We start from the raw sequence: 21,931 nt of genomic DNA on the forward strand, positions 1-21,931 counted from the left end.
TTAATTTTTTTTATAAAATCTAAAAACTTCACTATAGTATACCAAATTTTTGACAGCTAGTAATATTTTCCCTTTTAATCATAACAACTAATCTTAAACTGCAGTTAACCACAGGTTTTGGAAGCAGAATTTGAAGTAAATAAAAATATAGATAAAAGATTTTTCAGGGTAAATATAGATAAAGTTGGTATCTCCTTCATTATTGGTTAATCACTTAATTTCGTCCCTTGCTTTTTTTCTATTAGAAACGTATACCTCAATGGCGAACAGTGCCAACTTTTTCCAGCATAAATATTCTCCATCAATCACTCTAAAATTTGCACCACTAGCCTCTTTCACAACAGCATCAAACAAATAATTCTAATGATGATGATGATGAGCAACAAGCCCTCCTTTAAGAAAACCAATTCATTTCCCTTAAAAACCCAACAAGCACCAAACTCCCAGGATCAACCAACCAGCTACTGGAGATCTCCCCATCATCATCATCATACGATTGAATTCCCTACATCCCCTGAGGTTCCCGAGCAGGGAGACCAAATCTTCCATGCCGCTCACCCGCAACATCCCATCTCCCAAACGTACCTCCCCGACCTCTTCACCTGCGCTTCCTGCAAGGAATTCGGTTCCGGTCTCCGATTCACCTGCACTGACTGCGACTATCAGCTGCACGATTTTTGCGCCTTAGCCCCTCCTGCTCTTAAGAGACACGCCATCCACCCTCTTCACAAGCTCATTTTCTTTCACAAACCTGGTAATTTTTACTCTCTCTTTCTAATAATCTATATGGTAATTATTACCCTTTTGAAACAGTCTCTTTTATTTTTCAATTTCAACTTGCAAGTAAATTATTTCTATAATTTCTTATATAAACCATAACCATAATTTTCATAAACAATAATTAACTGCTTAGTTTCTACTTCAAGTTTCAAAATGGTAACTTGAAAAAAGTACTGCTGATGACATAAAGATACCATGTAATCATTATGCTGTTCATGTCATGATTTTTTTTCATTTTACGAACTTTAATTGATAATATATATGATAATATACACTACATGATTATTTTTTGGGAAAATAATAAACTTTAGAAAATATATAAATATATGATTAACTTTTGTACTCGTAAAAGATTATTAAAACAATATTTTTGACATAATAGTAATTTTTAAAAGGTTATTAAAGGACAATAATTTTTCAAGAGAGTGGAATTTTGTTTTCAATAGAAAGTGAATGGTTTTACGAATATATTTTACAATTTAATATACTTAATTATTCTTATTTAAATTATTATTTAATTAAGTGTTTTAGAGATTGAGAATGAGAAGTTTTGGTAAGTAACTCAGTCAAGCATAGATGAACTCTACTTACTTGTAAATTACTGTGAATGATATATATATGGTTATTCATAAATATTTAGTGTTAGTTTATAATTGAATTTAAAAATATTTTTAAAATTTCTTTTAAAAATTTCAATAACGTATACTGCTATTAAAAAGTGATTTTAGGAAATAAAATAATAATGTTAGATATTTTATTGTAAAGTAAAAAATTTAATGGCAGAATAAAAATATAACTTGATTGAAAAATACTTTTAAAAGTCATAAACTAAAAACTTTAGTTTTTAACTTGGGCATTAAAATCTTATTTTAAAATTAATGTTTGGTTTAAAATGTTATTTTTATCATTTTATTATTTAAAATCAGTGTATGAGTTAAAAAAGTTATTTTTAACTTCAATAATAAACAAAACCTTAACCATTCATGCTCACAGACGATTCTAAAAGGGATTAGTAGGTGCCCTCCTCCTAAATTATTTTAAATATGTTTTAAAATTTATGAATATAATATTATTTTTAAAATTTTAAATTATACTTTACCCTCGTAATTTTGATTTTGATTCTCTTATAAAACTTTTCATTTGATATGATAAATTTAGTATTATTTTTAACTTAAACTTAATTTAGTTTAATTATCTCTCACTTGTATTTTACTTCCTTTATGTATATAATGTTTTTAAATATGAAATGATTTTATATCTATTTTAATTATTTTGGTTAGGTATATTTTTTTAATATTAAAACAATTTTTACCATCAAAGCCGTTAACATTAAACTTTAATTGCTATTAAATTTACATATACAACATTAATTATGATATTTAAATTTTTAACTTTTTATTTCATTAAAATAAATTTATATACTACTTGCAATACTAAAATCATATATAATATTTAAATTTAATTTTTTTGGTGAAACAACTTAAGAAATTCTAAAAGACGCTAAAAGTTATGTCTTACTTGATAATTGTAATCACCACATTAGTGATCCACTTACACTAATATAAAACTTAAGTGATTTTACACTTTTCATAATTTTATACAATTAATATTTTAAAATTTCAACAGTTAAATTTGTCAAGATAATTTGTATTTGCCATGTATATAAATTTTTATTCGATCCAATATCTTTTGCATATCAATTTAAAGTATTATTTATATTAATATGTATATATATTTATTTAATAATTTTTTTATGTAAAATGATAGTTAGAATATTTTAATTTATGCTAAACTTGATTAGTATAATTTACATAAATGGAACATAAATTATGACCGTTAAATTATTAAATTATTAGTTTATAAAAATTATAAAATAATTATTAAATCATTTAAATTTTACACTGGACTAAGTAGATATTTCCTCAATTTTTATACTCAATCATTTATATTCAAATGAAGTGTTAAAAAAATGAACTTATCCAAAGCGGATAGAACCCATTAGTACTTGGAAACCTAACAAATTGTTTTTATATTATAAGTAATCTTGTTTCTCACTAAAATAACTGAGCTAGATTCTTGACTAATAACGACTTAAATATAAGTTGTGTTAGAATATGTTGATGCTATTATAACTTTATGACAAAAATATTCGGTTTTAGTTAAAGGTGGAATATTGAAATCGAGGTGCGAGATCTGTGACAAGCCAACCAAAGGAAGCGTTTTCAAGTGCACTATCTGCAGTTTCCAGATGCACCCATGCTGTGGAATGTTGTCAACCGAAATCTTCAACATATCACTCCATCCACACACTCTAAGGCTCTTGCCAATGCCTGGCCAGTCATCGAATGGCGACCCTGCTGGCTTGGCCTGCGGTGAGTGCAATCTGAGGAGATCAGGAAGAGTGTACCGTTGCACCATCTGTGATTATTATCTCCACGCAGTGTGCGCTAAGAACATGGTGAATGGACTTCGAGCCAATGGGTTCAAAGGCATCGAAAAGGCGAGCATGATAGGGACTGCAGCCAAGGTTGCTTCTCAAGTGGTGAAGGAATTCATTGGAGGGCTCATTGAAGGGCTTGGAGAAGGGGTTGGACAAGTCCTGATTCAATCTGCTGCTAGGGGATCAAGGTGCCACATTAATAGCTCACCTAGAATTGCAAAAAACGTTTCTTAAGTTAAATATATATGTATATGTTTTGTTGTATAAGCTATCATATATGTTCAATATTTTTTGTTTGTTTGTTTAGCAGTTGATGGAAGCTCTGAGTTATAGTTTGCAGATGGGAAAGTGTTGCAGCAATTGGTATATACATATATATCACTGATTGATTCCGTCAAGTATTATTATTACGATTAAATGATAGTATATGGTTTCTGTAAATTATTTTTTATTCCAAATATAATTAATGAAATTGAACCCAACATTCTAGAGTTTTTAGTCCATGGAGCTTTTTTTTCTTTGAAAACAGAGGCTTGAACCGTGTTTTGGAACGGATAATCATGCATTATACATTCAACGGATCGTTGGGTTTGAAGTGGAAGTTTAATTCCAAATACATGCCAAGTTTAAACAGATTGAATATACTGAAATATTCTTTTCGTGCAATTATGGTAAGACAAGCGTTTTCTAAGTTCCACCGTTCTAATAGAATTATAATTCAATTCAAATTAATCAAAGTAAGGGTTACTGCTTCATTGCTATTTCTGTTAGAAACCTGCGGGTTGAGGTGAGTTTGGATTAAGTTTATTTTAGATTCTAATTGTTTGGGAGTTCAATTTTTTTGAGTTTGGATTTTTTTAGACTCAGATTTTTAGGACTCAGGCTTGGATCGAATTGTGCGGATTCTGACGGATTCAAATAATTTTAAATTTTATAAGTTATAAATATTTTAATTTTAAATATAATAATTTATTTTATTTTTATATGATGACAACACAATTGAATTTGCATTATAAAAAGTATAAATTATATATACTTAATAGAGTTATTTTATGTAAATTAATTAAAGTGGTTATTGTATTTAAAATTTATTAATATATGATATTATATGAATTAATTAAAATATTTTTATTGTTCATAATTATATTATATCTATAATTGTATAATTACTTATCTTTCTTCTTAAATTTATAAACTTAATATTCATACTCTAAAAATATTTATTCTAAAATTCAAATTTATTTTACTAAACCTGACTCAAATAATATACTCATTATTACCAAACTCAAAATAAACTAATTATACCCAAATCTCCTGTCCAAAATACAAAAATATAAACCTAATATCCAAATACAATTTGTAAAAGTTAAAAGCTCAATTCAAAATCTAATTTAATAAAAGTAATTTTTTAAGAAATTAAATTTTAATAATATTTTTGTTTTGCTAGTTATAATTATATACATGTATTTTAGTATCCTAATTACGCATAACTATTGATGCTATATCTTTTACAATAATATATATAATAATAGTTATGTATATTTATACTTATGAAATATATTATTTCATTATATAACACTATATCACATATGTAACACCGTCTACCAAACCCGAATTATCGGATTCGGATATTGGGTGCTACAATACTTAAAAATTTAATAAAAATTTTAGAACTGGTGTAACCCAATTACAACAAACTCCTTATTTATTTCTACACAACCGTTAAAAAGAAGTTCTCATTAAATACGGCAAAATCTTAAATATAGTGTACAAGTCATTACAACTTAAAACTTGGTTAAAGATAGACTCAAACATGGTGTAGAATACAATTTTTCATATCCCTACGGTGTCCTCAGTATGCATGATATCACCACTCGAGCAGCCTCCTTGGCGCATTCCTGGCTTGGTTCCCTTTAGCATACCAACTCTTTTCTCAGAACCTGCATCATATCGAACACTCATAAGTTCAAATGAACTTAGTGAATCTCAATTTAGGATTACCTTAAAGGCTTACTGTTGAACTCCACTTCTCGAAGAATCAAAATCTTTTTATTCAGCCTTTGGTGAACGTTCTTCTAAATTCCTGTTGTATACGTGTACGCCAACTTCCACACTTAGGCCATCATATACACATTTCTCCTGATCGGTGAATTACCAAAACCACTACTTAATGTAGATCTTATTTCCCACACTATAGATAGGTAGAAAATAAGTACGTTTCCTGGAGTGACAATCATGCAGAGGTTTCTTTCAGCAGTTTCTCACACAAACAGGTGTTGAATATTTCTCTTAGATATTGTTCTTGACAAATACTTATACTAACTCTTTTAGATGAACTTCATACAGATCCTACCTTTGGCGGAATCTAGTTCAAAATTTAATAGCTATCAAAATACCAGTTAAATCATATCTTCAATCAACGCAGACTAAACCTATTATGATGGATGAAACATTTTAAGTTACCCTATGGAATTCTAAACAACCATGTTACGCACCATTAGAACGCATCGATTTGGCAAACAACTTAGACTCTAGATATGTTCTATACATAGCGTGAAGAAACTTAGATTTGTCGAATACCATAGAATTAGATAACTTCCATACATAGCGTAGACAAACTCAAGTCTAATGAACACTAGACCACTCATAATTACGAATATGTCAGATCTCTATGCTAATGAACTACTATGGAGGATTCTTCAAAAACACTATTGAGAACTCTTTTAGGAAATACCTTTAGGGAAAATTCAAATTTCTTCACAAGGCTATCCAAATAGGGATATCTTCAAACTTACTTAGATTTCTTCTATAGAGTCAGCTAGAAAAGAAGTCTCAAGGCTTACCAGATCTCGCCACAAAGGCAATAGACCAAATTTCGCCTCTAGGGCGTTATGGGATACACCACAAAGGCTTCACATAATATGCCACAAAGACTATAGAATACACCACAAAGGCATAACAGAAAATGCCACATAGGCTTTCTAGAGAATTTCGTGTTTACTGTCCCTGTGGACCATCTCTGTTGGGTGTCATGGGGCTTCTCCCACATGGTCTTACACATATCTTCATGTCGTGTTCTGGCAGTCCGGTTTACATCTCACTAGACGTTACACCATGATTATTATCATATAATGTTATGGGTCTCTACCACCTGGTCTTACATATATCTTCATGTCTAAATCTGGTTAGCATTATAGTTGCCCTACCAAAGACATCACATATACGAGTACATATATCACGTCATATATCGACTGTAACACCCCTAACCTGTATCCATCATCAGAATAAGGTTTCAGAGCATTACCAAAACTTTCAGAACAAATTTTTAGATAATTCTCATAAATTACTATTCATTAATCGAAATCATTCAAAACATCCCTTTATTCGACCCTCGAGGCCCAATATGAGCACCAAAATTAAGTCGAGACTATAACACCCCTTACTCGTATCTAATGCCAAGACTAGGTTCAATGCATTACCGGGCTAAAACATTAACATTCACACAAAACCGACCGTGAATTTTTTTTCAAATTTAAAACTTTTTAATTTCATGCAAATTGTCCCTTATAAGGACTTACGAGGCCCAAAACATACATTGAAGGTGATTTGAGATTAACCGAGGACTTTAGAAAACTTTAGGGCAACTTAAAAAAATTTTCTTACTTTGGGAGTCACACGCCCATGTGGGTAGGCCATGTGATTACACACGCTCTTGTGGCTTGGGACACGCCCGCATGTTTACTATTGGGCATTCTGTTTGCAATAATTAGGGTGCAGAGGACACACGGTCTAACCACATGCCCCTAGGGCAGACTGTGTGTCACACACGGCCTAGATAAGCGCTCGTGTGTCTACCCGTGTGGACAAATTTGAGGCTATTTTACAAGCCATTTGTCACCCTTAAATGCTCCTTTACTCATTCATCTAAGATGACATGCAACCTAGTACATTTAGTCACTTAAAGCTCACAAATGTGATTATGCCATGCCTTTGTAATGACAACATGTCGCTTATCCAAAACATCATACTTTTATATGGCATTCCACACTAATTTCATATTCATTCATTATGCTAAACCTACTTTTAATTTACCTAATTATACCATAGATTGAACATACTTATTAACCATGATTTATTAACTTAGCACATGTGCCATTCATTACACATCTCATCCACAAACAAACATATCAAATATAAAAACATTGCATGCATGTATAATTGATTAGGGTTACAACCCAAATGATCAACATTGACCATATCACATGGCCATATACAAAATAAATCAAATATTTCTATAAGCCAACACATTTGACTAGAACAATATGACAATAACAAAAAGACCAAGTCCCTATACATGCCATACTCAAAATATTGAGACTAACTATACCTCAAATGTCCAATTGATAGTGTGATCGAGCCTCCGACTTTCTTCGACCCCTGAGTTGGCTTAGCAATACTATAAGAAAATGGGAAAAAAGAGGGGAGTAAGCATGAAGCTTAGTAAGTTCACATGCAAATAAATAGCAACAATAATCATATATATATATATACATTAGTGAGATAGCATAGATTTACTTATGTGTTATTCTGAACTCATAGATATAACTCAAATTTGTAAACATAACTACACATTTTCAATCTTACAAAAAATTCATCACATATTGAGCTCATACATGTGAGTTTATCGTACATACCTGTACCAACTCAAATCACAATGTCATATTCCCTCTTCATTGATTTACTTTTCGATTGACTCACAAGTTTACCCGTTGAACACTCGGAATATTCACGGAAGACTTGCACATAGTGCTTCAAATGTAGCCACATGCTACCTTATATCACAATCACATATTGCTTGCTCACGAGCTAATCATGGGCCTGCTCACACAAGCTGACAGTCAGGACGTAACTACTCGAGCTACTCACACAAGCTAACAGGTACCCGCAACACAGCCGGGCTACCCAGCCACCGGTAGGACATACAAGACCAGCACCCGGATTCACATATCACATTTACACATATGTTCATGAGCTCATATCCATATAGTTCCTAGTGACATGTCATACTGTATCCTAAATTATTCCTAAGGTTCAAACGGGGTTTTCTCGATATCTCATGTTCGTCGAATTCATTCACAATCTCGTGCTCATAGATTACAACATCATTCACACACTTGACATAATAAGTAATCATATAAACTCATACATTAACAAAATATCAAAAACATGATATATCATTGCAACATGTACACATGAACTTACCTCGGTACAAAATGATGGTCATCGAGCCTAATATGTAACACCCCTTACCCGTGTCCTACGTCGGCACAGGGTACGAGGCATTACAGGACTTAAATACAATCAATCATGTAAAAATTGACCATAAAATTTTGTTCTATTTAAAAAATTTCATACATATGCTTATCGTCCCTTATATGGGCCTACGGGGCCCAAAACATACACTCAGAGTGGTTCGAGACCAAACCGTAAACATATGAAACTTTTGCAACACTTAGGAAATTTTCGCACTTTGAAGAGTCATACGCCCGTGAGGGCTGGCCGTGTGGGTTTCACACGCTCGTGTCTGCAGCCCGTGTAACTCTCTGTTTATGATGTCAGCAAATATTTAGAGTCACACGACCAAGTCACACACCCGTGTGCTAAGGCCGTGTCCCCTACATGGCTGAGACACACGACCGTGTGGTCAACACTTAGGCTATTTTTCAAGCCTTTATGTTACCCTTAATCCTTCACATCTTTATACACACTAAGGGCACATATCATGAAATCATTTTAATGATTTAGCATCTCATATTAAGACACATTCATAACATTAACGCCAACCAATATGGCCAACAAGCATAATCACACCACTTCATCACAAGCATTAGAACATAGCATAGATAGATAGGTTCACAAACCATAATCAAAATGAGACACACCTCTTGGCCATATACAAATAACTCAATATAAGCCAATACATTTGGCTAATCATAATAACACATAACATAGAGATAAGTCTCTATACATGCCACTCACTTAAAACGTTTAACATATATCAATATTACAAAGGTGATGGCTTGATAATGTGATGCTGCCTCCGACGATTTCCAATCCCGAGCTAACCTAACAACACTAAAGAAAAGGAAAAGAAGGGAGTAAGTTTTATAGCTTAGTAAGACCGTATGTAAATAATAAGCAATTTATCAACTTGTTTCTCAAGGTAATACAACCATATTTGCACTTTTAATTATGTTCAGGTCAAGTTGTTTTCTCTAGTCACAGTCATTAAATTATTTATATCTTGAGCTATAGAACTCCAAAAAGATCCACTAATTTTCCCTAAAACTATACTCATATATCTTCTTACCATAAAATTTTCAAAATTTTTGGTCTAGTCAATAAGTACAATTTATTCTTTAAAGTCACCCCTGTTTTGCTGTCTGACAGTTCTGACCCCTCTCTACTAAAAATTAATTATCTCATAGTACGTGACTCAGATGATATTCCTGTCTATTTCTCCTGAAATTAGTCTCATAAAGAATTCTGAGCATATAAATTATAACCTATAACTATTTTTCTACAATTTTTAATGATTTTCTCAAATCGGAATACGGGATTTCAAAATGTTCTAACTCTATCTTACACAAATTCAAATATCTCATAATATGAAATTCTTTTGCTTAAATGTTTCTTTTATAAGAAACAAGACTCGACAAGCTTCAATTCCATATATTATTCAGTCTCTAACTCACTTTATACTATTTTTTGTGTATTTTCTAAGTCAGACTGCTGCTGCTGTCCAAAACTATTTTAGTGTAAAATAATGGTAACTAAGCTTATAACACCTTTACAAACCATTTTAAACATCATGGTTAAAAAAAATATTGGTAATCATAAGCATAGAGACATAATCACAAGGTCATCAATATTTCATTCTCATAGGCATAGCTTACTTATTTGTATCCTTACCAAAGATGCATTCATTTCATGATCGTATTAGTATTTGAGCTTCGAGTACATAATTCATATTCATCCCGTTTTAAAAATTAAAATTTACAAAGGAATCAAACTCAATTACTTAAGAACTTACCTCGGATGTTGTCGAACGATTTCAACGGCTATTCGATCACTTTTTCCTTTCCCCCATCCGACTTTGATCCTCTAAGCTCTTGAGCTAAATCAAACAATTTACTTCCCAAATCAAACATAGTCATACGGCATCCATGTACATTTTAGAACCAATTCACTTGAATTAATTGCCCACTTAAGTCTCTCATCATTTCATTTTCAAATTTGTATATTTGGTAAGTCACATTAGACCATTATACATATAGCTTTGATACATTTTATACTAGCCGAAATGTGCCATCAAGATATGCTTTACTCAAATAATTTACCTTGGCCGAACATGTACAATGTTTTGTAGCTTAATAATTATAATATAACATCAAGTACTCATTTTACTCATGTGGCCGATTATATACTTAATACATTCTACAAATATGGTTACTTGTATTGACTAAATACCATTTTGTTTCAAGTTCAAAACTCGGCTAATACACCTATATACACTAGTAATCAAATACTAACATTTGCACTTCACCTTAATAGCTAGCTTGGCAAACCTTAATTTAACATATAATTGTTCATAACACAATTAAAGCATCCTCTCCATTCCATCAATTCAAAACACATACATTACTCAATAATATTCAAAATCATATTCGGCCTTAGTACACACTTGTTAGCCGATTTTTCTCCATTTAGCAACTAATGCACATATGTGCTCATTTGTTAGACTCTACTTCACCTAACTACCATTTCTCATCCAAATAACATGAACAACAACCATATTTCTCTTCTACTTCCTACCATGGCCGAATGCTCAAGACACCATACCATTTCAAATTTGGTCATGGGTTAAGCAAAGAGCTTAATGACTAACTCAAAAAAAATGCTAGAAATCCAAGAATCATCCTTGACTTACCTTGATTTAGCTAACCACCATAGCTGAATTTTTTTTCCAAGCTTTTTCTCTTCTAGTCACGGCAATGGGGAGCAAAGATGACAACTTTGGTTTCTCCTCCCATTACCACATGTTTTATTATTCTTAATTCCTTATTTTATTTTGTAAACTAATAATGCTAATAGAAAATACATATTTTCATCCATGACCCATACCATGGCCTGCCACTACCTATTATAAATGGAAATTTGACATGCAAACCCCTCATTTTTATAACATGCATTAATAGGTCCTTATAGATTAACCTATCACATTTCAAAAGTGTCACACATAAGTCCTATTAACTAAATTCACATGCAATTAACTAAATCAAAGCTTAAAACTTTCACACACTCATATTCACATATTTTAGACAATAAATATTATACTCAAATACTTCGGTGACTCGGTTTAGCGGTCCCGAAACCACTTTCCGACTAGGGTCAATTTAGGGCTGTCACAACTCTCCCCCACTTAAGAAATTTTCGTCCCCGAAAATCTTACCGGCAAAATCTTACCGGTAACTCTCTCTCGTTGAGTTCTCTAGATCCCACCTAGTTTCCTCAACTCTGAACTTACACTTCAGTGCTTTAACTAACAAAACTTTCTTAGTTTGATCATAATAAATCACAAAGATCCACAAAATTGACATTTACTCACTTACTTTTCATTTCGGTAATAACACACATAGGTATAACACAATTTACTCCTAGGTATAGGCTCGAACCCCACACACAGGTTCTACCCTACTTAACCCAAAGTCCGAATAAACTCGACAGCCATAAACTAATTAGGCTATTAGCCTAGTATACACTTCACCAGTCCCAAACCTACTAGGCACAAGGCCTGAATAACTCAAATATATATATATTCATTGGGTTCATGACAACACTCATTTAACACCTTATGAAAAATATATATATATATATATATATATATATTTATACATGTAACTTAGATAATCTTTCACACACCCATTCATCAATAAAGCACTATCAATAAGAATTTAATACTATTATTTATCTTCGGCTATTTCAAGTAACCACTGATACAGTAGCTGAAGGTTTTAAATTCTCAATTTAGCAACATATATAAGCTGATACGAGATTATGTTAACATCTTGCATCAATATTTAACTTAACTTATTTCCAAAGGAAAAATCAACTTCTACGTACCTGAACATTTATTTCATTTAGCACATTCTTTCATAGTTAATGTTACCCGTATACAGTCGAATAAGCATAAAGCCTAATATAATATACTGACATGAGATTTATTCTAGAACATAACTCATATATCCAAAATTATCACCATTCATCAGAAATTCTTACCAACTTTCAAATGTCGAAACTTAGTCAAAATAATTTCTTGAACATGATTAACAAAATAGTGTTTATTCACAATAGCACATATAACTGCATATACCGAGAATCTCGTATTTATAATGTATATATATATCACATACCTTGTCAATTTAATGTCTCGAACTTATTTCATTACCAATTTAACACAATGTTGTATAATCTCCGACTCTAATTAGTTCACCAGTGTTTAGTCCGTTTAATGAATTTTCTCTTTAGGTCTTACTTACTATTACAAATCAATGCCATCGTCTCACACGAGGTCATACATGAAACACACTTCACATATGCAGTGCCCACTAACTGATTTCGCACACATAGTACTCGATTAAAGAACTCGCACACATAGTGCCTCAATTACCAATCTCGCACACATAGTGCTCGATTGAAGAACTCGCACACATAGTGCCTCAACTACTGATCTGGCACACATAGTGCTCGGTTGAAGAACTTGCACACACAGTGCCTCATGATTCCAGCACGAATGCCTTCGAGGTTTAGCCCGGATATATCACGAGCACGAATGCTTTTCGGGACTTAGCCCGGATACATCACTAGCACGAATGCTCTTCGGGACTTAGCCCTGATATATCACTAGCACGAATGCTCTTCGGGACTTAGCCCGGATATATCACTAGCACGAATGCTCTTCGGGACTTAGCCCGGATATATCACTAGCACGAATGCTCTTCGGGACTTAGCCCGGATTATCACTAGCACGAATGCTCTTCTGGACTTAGCCTGGATATATCATACTGAACTTTTATACATATTTATCCATCAAGTATACATTTCACTAATTTATCACATTCCTTAGGGCCTATATTTCTAGTACGCACATGATATATGCATATCATAAAATTCATTGCATCATTTGAAAAAGGCACATAGCAAAATCAACAAGTACATTTCACATAGCATATCATATTCGTAATTCACTCTTTTCTCAATTTTGACACATCATAAGCATGTTCCAATGCTCTCAATACCATCTACCACACTGCTCAGATCAAAATTTATTATTATACGAAAAACACATTTTAACTGTCAGAAATCATCACACTATCATTTTATCACTTTATGGCATGTATAGCTAGACTCACACGAGCTACGTTAGTCCTAGAATCAACTAAACCGTAGCTCTAATACCAATAAAATGTAACACCCCTATCCCGTAACCATCACCGGAATAGGTAAGGGGAATTACCGGACTTGTGACTCATGTCAGAACCGTAAAATTTTGAACTTTTTCTTGAAATAAAGATCATTCATTTAAATAAGTACTAAGCATGACCAGGATAAAATTTAAACTTCTAAGTAAACATTCAAAAGATGCCATTTTGCATGGCTTATATACATTAACCAAAATATTCTTCCGCCACTAGTCTATTCTATACATGCCATAAAATAATTCAAAACATAACAGTAACAAGCAGTGGATAGTGATAGTGTGACTAGTTGCTGACGATCCCCGAGCCTGTAGCTTCCAAATGAGATCTATAAAACAGAGGAAACAAAGTAAACAGAGTAAGCATTACAATGCTTAGTAAGTTTTAAGCAGTGTCAACAGATAATAATCAAATTATAACATAGTTGTTCGTATTTTTATTTCACTCTTCCTTCGGGCATACTATCCCTTTACCGAATATGCACATCTCATCATATACAATAGGCAGATAAACTTTCACATAAAAGTGAGCTCATGTGACATAGATATATTGTATAATTTCACATAACCTCTCACACCGATCCGATGTCACATAATCATAAGAATAGTCTCATAGATTGCTCACGATGCATCACATAAGCGCTTTATGATTTAGTTTAAATCAAGCTCACATATAAACTTGGAGTACATACTGCTTAACCTTTCGCATTGAATATATTTATAAGCAATTCTTATTGCGAAGTCTTATAGCTTTAAACTCTACTCGGATTATCTATGAGACCTTTAGCTCAAATGAAGTCTCCACAGAAGTCATGGTCTTAACCTGCACATAGTCACCACATATGGTCATCTGGTCTTTAATCTCGGGTTTACATCATAGAGTTTCATACATATTTATTCACATGTTACAAAATTCACATCGACTATCATATTTGTAATTCATTTACCTCATCAAATATCTAATAAAACACACCTTCCGCCGTTTGTCATTTGGCCACAATATATATATACACATCTCATACATTTCTCACATTAGCCATTTGGCTTTACCACATATCCATCTCATACACATTTCGCATTAACCATTCGGCTTTCCCACATATATACACTTCCACGTTCATCACATTGGCCATTCGGCCTTATCACACATATGCATGTTCACATTCATCACATTGGCCATTCGGCCTTATCACATATATACATGTTCACATTCATCACATTGGCCATTCGGTCTTATCACACAAATGCATGTTCACATTCATCACATTTGCCATTCAGCCTTAGCACACAAATGCATGTTCACATTCATCACATTTTCCATTTGGCCTTAGCACACAAATGCATGTTCACATTCATCACATTTTCCATTTGGCCTTATCACATATATACATGTTCACATTCATCACATTGGCCATTCGGTCTTATCACACAAATGCATGTTCACATTCATCACATTTGCCATTCGGCCTTAGCACACAAATGCATGTTCACATTCATCACATTTGCCATTCGGCCTTAGCTCATATATACACATTCACATCCATCACATAAAATCCTAAATCAAAATATAAATTTTCATGTATTCACATCACAATTATCCAAATATACTTCACATACCACATATACTTTCACTTTGTCTTGGCTAAATCTACATCTATCATTTTCCAATGAATAATTCAATTTCAAGCCATACTATCATTTCATATTCGAATACTTATAAACTTACAATTTCACAAATTTTAATATCAAAGATCCATCTAACACTCATATATCATTTTATAATATCACAATTTAGAATTCACGTATGGGTTTAATCAATAGCTTATGAGCAACTAAAACAAGTTTTATCCATGTTTACAACATAACCACAAATTCTCTACAAGCTGTTTTCCTGAGCAACAGTCGTTAAATTATTTGTAACTGGGGTTACGAAATTCCAAATTATGTGCCGTTAATTTTCCATGAAAATAGACTCGTATATCCTCTATCCAAAAAATTTTCAGAATTTTTGGTTTGGCCAATCAATACCAGATTTTTCTCAAAGTTTCCCCTATTTTACTGCTTGACTACTCTGACTACTCTTCACTAAGAATTTAATTTCTCATTGTACAGAATTCAAAATGTGTTTTCGTTTATTTTGTTTGAAATTAGACTCATTAAGGAGTCTAAGCGTAAAATTTTATCTTATAATCATTTTTGTACGATTTATAATGATTTTCCGAATACTAAACAGGGGATTTCGGAGCCATTCTGACTCTGTCTCACACAACTTTTAAAATCTCATTATCGGCAACCCCTTTACTTACACGATTTCTTGTATATGAAACTAGATGCATCAAGCTTTAATTGCATAATTTATTCAGCCTTTATCTCAACTCCCACAATTTATGGTAATTTTTCCAAAACACGCTACTGCTGCTGTCCGTAGCAGATTTATACAATTTACTCTGTAAAGTTCTCATTCACATATTTAAAACATAATATCATATATGCCGTCATTTAGAAAAGTCATTGACCTTAACGTATATACATAATTCATATTCATCCCGTTTTAAAACTTAAAATTTACAAAGGAATCAAACTCAATTACTTAAGAACTTACCTCGGATGTTGTCGAACGATTTCAACGGCTATTCGATCACTTTTTCCTTTCCCCCATCCGACTTTGATCCTCTAAGCTCTTGAGCTAAATCAAACAATTTACTTCCCAAATCAAACATAGTCATACGGCATCCATGTACATTTTAGAACCAATTCACTTGAATTAATTTCCCACTTAAGTCTCTCATCATTTCATTTTCAAATTTGTATATTTGGTAAGTCACATTAGACCATTATACATATAGCTTTGATACATTTTATACTAGCGAAATGTGCCATCAAGATATGCTTTACTCAAATAATTTACCTTGGCGAACATGTACAATGTTTTGTAGCTTAATAATTATAATATAACATCAAGTACTCATTTTACTCATGTGGCCGATTATATACTTAATACATTCTACAAATATGGTTACTTGTATTGACTAAATACCATTTTGTTTCAAGTTCAAAACTCGGCTAATACACCTATATACACTAGTAATCAAATACTAACATTTGCACTTCACCTTAATAGCTAGCTTAGCAAACCTTAATTTAACATATAATTGTTCATAACACAATTAAAGCATCCTCTCCATTCCATCAATTCAAAACACATACATTACTCAATAATATTCAAAATCATATTCGGCCTTAGTACACACTTGTTAGCCGATTTTTCTCTATTTAGCAACTAATGCACATATGTGCTCATTTGTTAGACTCTACTTCACCTAACTACCATTTCTCATCCAAATAACATGAACAACAACCATATTTCTCTTCTACTTCCTACCATGGCCGAATGCTCAAGACACCATACCATTTCAAATTTGGTCATGGGTTAAGCAAAGAGCTTAATGACTAACTCAAAAAAAATGCTAGAAATCCAAGAATCATCCTTGACTTACCTTGATTTAGCTAACCACCATAGCTGAATTTTTTTTCCAAGCTTTTTCTCTTCTAGTCACGGCAATGAGGAGCAAAGATGACAACTTTGGTTTCTCCTCCCATTACCACATGTTTTATTATTCTTAATTCCTTATTTTATTTTGTAAACTAATAATGCTAATAGAAAATACATATTTTCATCCATGACCCATACCATGGCCGGCCACTACCTATTATAAATGGAAATTTGACATGCAAACCCCTCATTTTTATAACATGCATTAATAGGTCCTTATAGATTAACCTATCACATTTCAAAAGTGTCACACATAAGTCCTATTAACTAAATTCACATGCAATTAACTAAATCGAAGCTTAAAACTTTCACACACTCATATTCACATATTTTAGACAATAAATATTATACTCAAATACTTCGGTGACTCGGTTTAGCAGTCCCGAAACCACTTTCCGACTAGGGTCAATTTAGGGCTGTCACAGCCATGGCCCAGACATGGTCTTACACTGGCTCATACATCAAGTCGATGCCATGTCCCAGACATGGTCTTGCACTGACTATCGCAATTGAGGCCGATGCCATGTCCCAGACATGGTCTTACACTGACTCTTACATATCCATGCGGATGCGATGTCCCAGACATGGTCTTACATTGACACATCTCATAGCCGATGCCATGTCCCAGACATGTCTTACACTGGCTCACATATCGAGGCCGATGCTATGTCTTAGACATGGTCTTACACTAGCTCTGGTCCCAATGCCGATACTATGTCCCAGACATGGTCTTATACTGGCTGTCATAATGTGGCCGATGCATGTTCCAGACATGTCTTAGACTAACACACATGTCACATAAATGTCATGGCATGAATATCCAATCTATTCTTACGGTTCAACCGAGAGTTTATCTCATTAAGTCTCATCATACATTTCTCATAGCCCCATTCAAGCATTTTATGAAAAATTAATCATTCAATGCATAATAACAATAAAGTTGTTAATATATACGCATAACTTACTCGTTTCAATAGAATATCATATTCCATCAAATTTCCAATGTATTCAATCATCACATAAATGTTATTAACATTGGCATCACTTTCTCATATACAATATCATCAACATATATTCAATACAATTCATAGCAAGATAGATTTCAAGTATATTAACAATAGCATGGATATCATGCTTATTTAATCACACGGACTTACCTCAAATGTAATTTCGGCTAATTACTTCATTTTAGTCCATAACCTCGTACTTTCTAATTTAAGCCCGAATCTCAGTTTTATTGATCTATAATGATAAAATTCACTACTTTATAACCAATACATTCCATAATTTATACTTTGGCAAAATGACCATTTTGCCCCTAGACTTTCACAAAAATTATGATTTTACCCCTAGGCTCATAAATCGATTTTTATCGAATTTTCTTATTAATCAAGCCTAGCCGAATTTATTTTAGGCTTAAGCAGCCCACAATTTCATTCATTTCACATATTTATCACCTTTTTATCAACCTTTACAAAAAGGTCCATTTAGGCGTTTTTCATAAAAATCCTTTCACAAAAGTTATTTATTACACAACCATGACTTATTTTCTTTCATAAAAATTCAGAAAACAACATAAATATTTACATGGAAAAACCCTAGACTTTCAACCATTTTGCAAAATAATCCCCCCATTATCTAGATTAAGCTACAAGGGTTCCAAAAATACAAAAATCAAAAAAAAGAAACACAAATTTCACTTACAAGCAAAGGATTTAAGTTGCTGAAAATTTGAGCTTCAAAACCCCCATGTTTGCTTCCATTTTCGGTGGTTGAAGAAGAAGAAATGAAAAAGATGACAACCTTTTTCCTTATTTTATTTTATTACCAAAAAAGTCACCTAATGCCACCAAACTGACTTTTCAATTTTTTTCCCTATGGCCGTCCATCACTCCCCAAATGGCCTATTTTCACTTTAAAGACCTCCAATTTTGGTTCTCTAGCTATTTAACATATTTGGGTAGTAAAATAAAACTTCTTCCCTTTATGCGATTTAGTCCTTTTTTGCAATTAAGCTCACAAATGCTAAAATTAATTCACCAAAATTTTCATGCACTCATATAATCATGCTATAACACATAAAATAATGTTAAAATAATTTATTGACCTCGAATTTGTGATTCCAAAACCACTGTCTCAACTAGGCCCAAAATCGGACTGTTACAACTCTCTCCCTTTTAGGGATTTTCGTCCCCGAAAATCTTACCGTAAATAAAGGTTTGGCTTTCACATAGACTCAGTCATTCCATGATCATTGTTAAAGGACTTTCAAATTCAGGCTATGCTTTTACTACTTAGCTCTTTAATCTCTCATACTAAAATCATAAGCGGTTTTTCGCCATACCACATCAACTGAATTTTGATCTCTACCTAAGTGTTCATAGGCACCAAGGTCAAATCCATACTGTCATAACACATATATACACATCACATGCATGAGTCTCTTCAAATTCAAACAGCGAAGCTAGCCAGTTCATCATGGCCTCATACTCTCTATAATTCATACGGCATGATAGTTTGCGAATTCAACTCTTAGTGGCTTTTAAATTTCGAAGTCTCCTTTAACTTTCCTAAGAAATCATGATATAACACCCGGATCTCAATTTGATAAATGAAGATTAGCATTCAAAGAAACCTGAAACTTTATAGACACATAATTCCATTTATCTGTTAAATGGGACTGCAGTACATACCGAAACGATTCGCAGATTTCGCCAAACATTTAAGAATAAGTCATATAAAATTTTTCGTCTTCAGAGGCAAGGATAATCCTGATACAAAATCTATTGTAATTCTCTCTCATTTCCATTCTGATGTCAACACTGGCAAAAATAGTCCTGATGATGGTTAACATTTGGCTTTAATCCTGTTAACATTTCAAGTACTCATACACAAAGATTAGAAATGTCGAGTTCAAAACTCGGCCACTAAGAAATTATTTCTATGAGCTTTCATGTAGAATTTCTATATAAGTTCTGGCTTTTCTAATTGAGCACTTGTAACTGCAATTTGCCTTTTTCAAAGACCATACAATAACTAACTTGTCATCTTTTTAACAGCTCGAATCATCTATGCTATCTCAACTCAGATCTTTCTATGACATCAGATACTTTAAGATATCACATTGCCTTATAGCCTTAAAACACATCACAACCTGCTTAATAACACATCACTGAAAATTAAGAATTTTTATCCGATACGTAATAAACCAACTCTAATGCTTCGATTAACAATGTCCTTGTCTGTTCAAAACTTTACTAACATATAACATATCATTCGAATTTCATAAAGTGATAACTTTACCAATCATAGCAACTTTAACTCATAACAATGTCTTCTTTCTTCGTGCTATTAAAACATCTCAAACACATAATCTTTCAAAATCCTCTTATACTTTTGCCGAGGTCAAGTCCTTACACGAAAATTAGAGAAATTCAGATACTAGAATCACCACGTTTCTATGATCAAGTTAGAAGTATAATCAAAATCAACATAGTTACCATAGGCTTAAGAACACACTTTAGATATGAGTCATGATTAATGGATTACAGAATAAAGATGACAAAGAAACCCAAATGAAGAAATCCAAGATAGAGAAATCCAAAATATGATACCATATCGAAAGACCGAGAATAAAACTTATAAGAAAATAATATATAAGATCCCGATGATTCCTTAGAGAAAAGAAGTGCAAAAGAAAACATCATGCAGACCCACTGAAATTAAATGAAACGGAGACAATATACTTTTCACATGTATATATACATATAAGATAGAACAAAAATAAGAAGAAACATAATCAGAGCATCTTACACATTTTCTTATCAATTCCCATCAAATGAAATGTAATAGAATGCTAGGGAGAAATAGAGCAACGTAAATTATAAATCCATTAGACTAACAATGCTCTCATTTAACATCCTGATTAGAAAACATTCTCATATTACAAAATCTTATCAGAGAATAGATAGCCACGAGAATACTTTTGAGAATGAATGATCACATAGAATACCCCCAGAAGAGACTGTCACAATCTGCTCACTATAATCTTCTATACTCAAATATCTCACATTTCAGGTATTATTCCTTCAACTATTTCTACCACCCCTAATTCCGCATTATTTCTTTCACTAAAGAATATCAATTCATAAGAAATTCCAATTACTACACTCTTTCAACTTCGTGCCTGAACAAGTCAATTTACTTAAGTTAATTTCTTTTCCAACTATGATATGGCATAAACCGAATAATCTTCAAGTCAATTTGATATCTTTCTAGCACTGTTTTCACTCGTCATCTCATTATCAATCTCTAATCACATTTTTAACTGTTCTACCACAAAACACTTTTTGTTCCATACTTGTGAGCTTATTCAACATAATTCTTGTGAAATCTCATTATAAGACACCTCTTCGGTAAGGAGGGGGCGAGGTCGTAAGGCCTCTAACTTGACTTTCACATATACACACATCTGACGTAACTTTCATCATCATCATAATATTATCATGGTTAAACAATTCACTTCAGGCAAATTAACATTCATATCTAAGTCACACGAAATTTTCAATTATCTTATTCAAACAAATGCACTCATGCATAAATTCTACTAATTTTGATTAAA

The 21,931-nt window shown here is 32.6% G+C and overlaps 1 protein-coding gene across 3 annotated transcripts; it reads left to right on the forward strand.

Moving 5' to 3' along the window:
- Window positions 1-217: 217 nt before the first annotated feature.
- Window positions 218-3,718, forward strand: LOC108475711 (uncharacterized). Of its 3 annotated transcripts, none has more exons than XM_017777693.2 (3): window positions 218-754; window positions 2,940-3,408; window positions 3,528-3,718. In XM_017777693.2, exons 1-3 carry the CDS (start codon window positions 364-366, stop codon window positions 3,532-3,534), a joined length of 867 nt encoding a protein of 288 aa, XP_017633182.1. In that variant the 5' UTR covers window positions 218-363; the 3' UTR covers window positions 3,535-3,718. The 3 variants fall into 3 exon arrangements, with proteins under 3 accessions (XP_017633182.1, XP_017633183.1, XP_017633181.1); XM_017777694.2 differs by having other exon boundaries at window positions 3,531-3,718; XM_017777692.2 differs by having other exon boundaries at window positions 220-754; window positions 2,940-3,718.
- The last annotated feature ends 18,213 nt before the right edge of the window (window positions 3,719-21,931 follow it).

The sequence above is a fragment of the Gossypium arboreum genome, chromosome 1 (genome assembly GCF_025698485.1).
Source record: "Gossypium arboreum isolate Shixiya-1 chromosome 1, ASM2569848v2, whole genome shotgun sequence".
In the NCBI taxonomy this organism is placed as follows: Eukaryota; Viridiplantae; Streptophyta; class Magnoliopsida; order Malvales; family Malvaceae; genus Gossypium; species Gossypium arboreum.

Coding starts and splice junctions, on each gene's coding strand:
- LOC108475711 (XM_017777692.2), top strand. CDS start 364: ATGATGATGATGATGAGCAACAAGCCCTCCTTTAAGAAAACCAATTCA. Junction 755..2,939: donor CATTTTCTTTCACAAACCTG/GTAATTTTTACT, acceptor ATTCGGTTTTAG/TTAAAGGTGGAATATTGAAA.